The sequence below is a fragment of the Centroberyx affinis genome, unplaced genomic scaffold, assembly GCF_046629955.1.
Source record: "Centroberyx affinis isolate AG114_WGS23_722 - 3 ecotype Tasmania unplaced genomic scaffold, CSIRO-AGI_Caff_v1 ptg004049l_1, whole genome shotgun sequence".
Taxonomy (NCBI): Eukaryota; Metazoa; Chordata; class Actinopteri; order Beryciformes; family Berycidae; genus Centroberyx; species Centroberyx affinis.
Genome location: NW_027281845.1, coordinates 791930 through 798091, shown reverse-complemented (window position 1 = coordinate 798091; position 6162 = coordinate 791930). Strand labels below are relative to the sequence as shown.

The 6162-nt window shown below is 39.7% G+C and overlaps 1 protein-coding gene across 1 annotated transcript; it reads right to left on the bottom strand.

Annotated features, from left to right (window-relative positions):
- Window positions 1-890: 890 nt before the first annotated feature.
- Window positions 891-3052, bottom strand: rplp2 (ribosomal protein, large P2). The gene is made up of 5 exons (XM_071542307.1): window positions 2969-3052; window positions 1703-1826; window positions 1550-1598; window positions 1323-1433; window positions 891-1020 (listed from the first exon to the last, which is right to left on the bottom strand). Exons 2-5 carry the CDS (start codon window positions 1823-1825, stop codon window positions 944-946), a joined length of 360 nt encoding a protein of 119 aa, XP_071398408.1. The 5' UTR covers window position 1826; window positions 2969-3052; the 3' UTR covers window positions 891-943.
- Between the last annotated feature and the right edge of the window lie 3110 nt (window positions 3053-6162).

Below are 6162 nucleotides of genomic sequence, written 5' to 3'. Positions count from 1 at the left end.
AATGTTTTATTAATGCCCATAAGGAAATTCTGTTTTCACTCTCCCCTCTTTACTGGAAGGTCAGACCAGGTAGCAACAGCACAGCAGTCCTGGCGTTGGTAGGGATTCAGTAGTTGATAAATGGGTTAACCAGGTGATTTGTTTTGACAGTAAATTAATAAAGGGGCAGGAAATATGTAGCTGCATTGTGCAAAAGAAGAAAAATATTTAACCTGTAACTGATAGCAATTGAGTTGTGATACTTACAATGTAGATATATACCCGATATAACTAAGGTTTAGCCTATATAATTCTAAAGTATGATTCTTATATAATTCTTCATCAGTGTTGTTTTATAGCGTGGCCTGGTCATGTGATGTACTGTTCAAGTATAGTGCAATCTGAATGGTCCACTGGTAATCCTATACTGAAAAATCACTTCAGAGTACAGTATGTACTGATCAGCATGTAGCATGTTAGTATCCAGTTCCTCTCTGCATGGCTAATTAACAACTAGGAATATGTTTTGTTCTTAAACCTGAACCATTGTAAGTTGCAGTTTCAGCTGTGTGGCCAACAGTAAGCCAGACAAACCACATGCCACTGTCTGCATTGCCCAATAATGATGGGTTGCAAAGTCAAGCCTATTTTTAGCCAGCAGCAAAATAGCTTTCAGCATTCGATTAGGATTTAGTTTCAGGAAATTCATTTTACAAGCCCTGACACCCATCTTATTTACTTCTGTAGCAATAAAAAATGTAAGGTATGGGAGAAACTCAAGCTATATATGGGTAAAAAGATCATCCTACCACCAGTGACAGTACAATGTGTGTAACAGTGTTGAAACTAACTTTGCACAGCCGTCATTTGTAAGTGCTATTTTAATCCGACTAAAGTACGACACAACAGTGTTTTGTGTAAACCTTTTACATTTTTATTGCTTTTTAAACTCTGAGAAAGCAGATTAATCAAAGAGTCCGAAGCCCATGTCTTCATCTGACTCTTCTGATTCCTCTTTCTTCTCTTCCTTTTTCTCTTCCGCTGGAAAGGGGGGAGATAAAGACAACAGTCAATACAACAGACAGATGGCAGTAGGAACATTCAGCTGCACTGGGATCCAAATAGTCAAAAACTTTGTGTTGCAAGACATCCAAGTGCAACTAGGCATTCATTTCAGAGTCTATCCAGACTGAGAACCAAAAACCTCAGTTTACATTTGCCATACTATTTGCATTGATAACGCATTATAGCATAATGCTATTTAAACTTCAAGCAAACCTACAGAAAACAAAACCATCCATTTTCTAATGTACACCAAGACTGGAGGGAAAAAAAACACTCACCGGCAGCAGGCGCAGCCCCGGCTCCAGCGGCTCCGCCACCACCACCAGCAGCAGCAGCAGCAGGAGCCGCTACAGCACCACCTGCTGGTACGGAGGCTAACTTGGAGAGGCCTGTGGAAGAAGTACAATATGTTTAGTCAGATTTTCCCTGTGCAACTCCATCGAATCTTCAATGTGTGGCGTTGGGGATTTCACTGAAAAAAATAAAAAATTCCCTGCAGCTTTACCTGAGTTCATGACTTCATTGATGTCTTTGCCATTCAGCTCACTAATGACCTGTGGAGAAATACCAAGCCTTTGTTTCAGCCACACAGCATCTTCAGCAGACAATAAAGAACACTTCTGGTAACGGCACAGTACATCTTTCTTATATGCCACACCTTGTTTAAGCGTTCATCTTCGGCCTCAATTCCTACGCTGCCCAAGATGGCCTTGATGTCCTTTGAGGAGGGGCTGGTGTTCCCACCGAGCACAGCCAGGAGGTAAGCGGCCACGTAACGCATTCTACATAGACAGAGGAAACAGGACAACGGTAAACAATTTCAATTACACTGCAATTTATGCCACCTTCATGTCATGTCATAAAAAGTGAAAGAATGGGATGATATAAGATCTGGCTGCTATAACTTTCAGCCTTTCACATGTTTAACTTCCACATCCAAAATCATTTATAGATTGAAAATCAACCATAAACAAACTGCAGCACACTTGCTTTTTGTAAGCAGAGTTGATTGTATTGCTGTGAATAACATACTTTTGATTTTTATTATTTTGAAGTTATTATTATTTTGACATCAGTGGATTGTCTCTGTTGACCAAGGAGGTTTAATAGTGTTGACACATTTCTGCAATTCATGAGTGGGAGATATCAGAGCCTACAAAATAAACCCCATATTCTTTTCTTATTTTATTTACATCAACCTGTGTTGACATTCATCTTCTCCCACCCTGGCATCCTCTGTTCATGTAACACTGTCCTGTACTTTAAGTCAATGTGTCATGATTGTATTAGTACCGTTTTCAATTAAGAACGAAATCCCACATATCCTCCTTGTAATTACCACTAGGAGGCTGGCGTGAACGTTTTTTCCTAGTCGGCAGGTCGTATTTACGGTAATTCCTGCCGTAACTGGAACGCAGCATAAACGCATACGGTACAAGGTAGCTAAAACTCTTCCACAAAAACAACACAGACTTAAAAATAGCACCACTTGAAATAAACATGGACCCTAGTAGGATTGAATACTGTGGTGAATCTACGGCGAGTGGAGATATGTGGGAGGGCCCAAGCCTGACATTAGCATTTCTTACTGTCATCTTTTTTTTTATATACAGGATTTAAACGTCTATTAGAATTCAATTCCACATGGATATTAGTAGAAAGGGAAGCGTAAGGTTTTGTATTTATGTTTTGGGGTCTGTAATGACACTGCGGCAGCGTTCAACATGTATAATATGCGGTTATTCAGCAAGAAACCGGAGCGGCATGGCGCCCAGCGTCCACCGTCCGTGAGGCGTTCATGAGCTCCAGCTTCGTCCTGTTGGTTATTAATCTCAACCGCCCGAACCATGTAATATGAAAAACTACTGTAAAACATCGACGAATCGACATTTGCAAGGTTTCAACACGTTAAATTTACACTTACTTTTAAGTCTGAACAGACACGAAACGTCGGTCACGCTGGTAAATCCGGAAGAGGGAGGGCGGCGGCACAGGAAGTTGTACAAGCGTTCAGTGCGTCGATTTCATTGGTCCGTTTGGTTGATGGACATGCATACGTCGTCATTTTGATAAATAGATAAAATTACTATTACTAGGCCTATTATTATTATTATTAATGGCAGTAGTTGTAGGAGGCTAGTAGTAGTAGTAGTAGTAGTAGTAGTAGCCTAGTACTCGTACTTTTTAACGGAATTGTAATGCAAAACAATAACCTTCACTAAAAAAATATATGTAAAATGTGAGATTGTGTTACATTTTAATGTATGCATGTGTAATTTCTTTTCCTTTTTTGTCTATCTTCCTTTTTTCTCACCTCTTCAGCTCTGCACCCATTTTGTTATTTTTTCCCCCTGATAGACAACATTGTCTTATGCAATGTGTGTCTTAATCACTCCATCTTGTTTATTATTTTAATGTATTTTATACACAAATGCAATGGAGTATTATCCATTTTATTCAAGAAAGTAAAATAGTGTTAAAAAAAAAAAAAAGGACTGCCTGTAGATTGTTTTTACAGCCTAAACTGCAATATAGGTGACAAACAGGTCCTCTTGTGGTTTCCAGGGATTTAGTCTAAATTTATTAGAGCTCAGTCTGCAATGGTGTCTCCAAACTAGTGAGGTCCCCTAACATGAAAATGGCATCCTTAGAAAATTACAATACCCCATTCTGATTTCATAATTAAAAACACATGACAACCTGTCGCCTGACTGTGAAGAATGAAGAGTCTCCTTTCTCCATCTGTCATAATGTGTAACAATTTTCACGTGTTAAATATGACAGTAGCAGGAATCTTAGATAGATAGATAGATAGATAGATAGATAGATACTCTTTGGAGGCACACAATTGTGTCACTACACTGAATAATTAAATTTGCTGGATGGAAACTTGTCAAGTAAAATGTTACTTTGCTGCGAAGGAAATGTCATCTAGTTCAGATGTAAAACATTTTATAGTTATATTTTGCAAGAAGCAGTGTCATGTCATCAGCTTTAACAGAGCATGCTAACTGTAAAAACCCAGAAAAAAAAGTGAAGGACACCAGGCCACTGTCAGCATCTGACCAGAGGGTGGAGATACTAGAGATCAGGGTTCATGAATGAATGGATGAATTCCAATTCAGCTGAGGAACTGGAACTGGAATTTGAGAAAGACCTACAGGAAACATAATTGGAAGTTAATTGGAATTACAGGAAGTTGTATTTGATTCAATGAAATTCTATGAAATTCCATGTTTTTTTTTTTTTTTTTCTGCTTATCTGAGATTACACATAGTGTTATATCTTATCAATAGCCTACTGAATATCATAAAGGGACCTTTCAGGTGGTATTTGATGCATAACACGTAATCAATCTAAATACAATACATTATGAACAAATGCAATTGATTGAAATGTCTTTTATTTGATTCCTAATGTTTGATTTATAACATTTAGCAAGTCGAGACAAACTCTCTTAGAAATGGAATTTAATGGAATTCAATTCTGTTTCCTGTCATTCCAATTCCACTTCTGTTTCCAGCTGGGTGACATTCAAATTCTAATTCCAACTCCAGGAATTGAACTGGAATTTACCATGCATCCTCAATTCAATTCATGAATGCCCCCAACCCTGCTAGAGATGTCTAAGAACATGCATTGCAGCAGCCCAGTGAGCCACACCGATCCAGTTAATTGCATACTTTGTTTATTTTTTATCAATTCACAATCAGAATTGAAATTCAGAAATCAATAATACATGTATCTCATCCAAGTACATGCAATGCAAATACATTCTCCAGTGGAAATCTGGCCTAAAACAATGTAGAAAAACACAAAAAAAATAACAATTAAATCAAATCAGACAGTAATGTTGAGCATGTGGTTTGAAGCGCTCTGCATCCAACCTACAATTCAATCAGCTCCTCCTGCTCCTCCTGGGTGAAGAGCCAACCAACCAGCCTGACCGCTGAACCTGACACAAACGCTGCAATCTTCCTCACATCTGTCACAAACCATATCTTGTAGCTAACTTCTCCAAACAACATTAGGAGAAAAATTATTAAGAACCCAAGGAAGATGCGATCTATGTAATAGGTGACCTTTTCTCTGAAGGTCCACTGCTCCCACGGCAGGGCGCGCCGGGCTTCACAGTATCGGCTAATGTGTATCAAGGCCTCCACGTCGTCTTCCATCTCCTCCACCTCTTGGTTCTCCTCAGCTCCGTCTGTGTCAGCCATTTTATAGTGCTTTCTTTTTCAGTTTGGTACTGCAAATCAAAGTTCCCTTCAGTCCTCTGAGGATGTTAAAACGAAGAAATTATTAGATTTGCTTTTTTGGAAAAAGTCAACGAGAGACTGATGTGCAGAAATAGAGATTCATTTACCGTGTGTCGCTGCTGTCTTCTTCCAGTAATAGGATGAATTTCGGGGGCTTTGCCTCAAAGTAGATTAGTCTTTTAGATGGTATGAGGAGAAGATGCATACAGAAACCAGACTCTTGGTTATTTGTCTCCACACCTACACCATGCTTGCGCCATGCATGGTAGTGCCGCTGGTCAGGACAGTGCGGAGCGAAGGCAGTAAATGGCAAGTTAATTACAACGTGTACGTACCTCACTAAGACGAAGGCTGGGGATTAGGACACCCTCAGCAGTTTCAAATCCCTCAACAGGGATGACAGATGGTAAAACACGTAGTGAAGAGTGTGTGTGTGAGTGAGAGAGAGAGAGAGAGAGAGAGAGGGAGAGAGGGAGAGAGGAGTGACAAAGAGATGGCGGGGGGGGTGATTAGGTTAGATTGAGGATGAGGGTTTTAGACACCAGCTTACTCGTGTCAGTCTATTCAAGCATATTAGGGTCAGTTGGTCAGCATACCTGAGGGGTGAATACACACAAATCTAAGTAAAACAAATATATTTCTGGAGCTCACTGGAATACATATGCAATATTGTGTTTTATACCATGGTCTGGGTGAATACTCGATTCTGATTGGCTACAGGGTGCCCATTAATTCCTGTTATACCGTGGTCTGGTTGAATATTCGATTCTGATTGGCTGCAGGGTGTCCATTAAGTAAGGGATAATGCCCAACATGGTGTCCATTATCAGGAATTAATGGACGACGGGGAGGCCAGGCC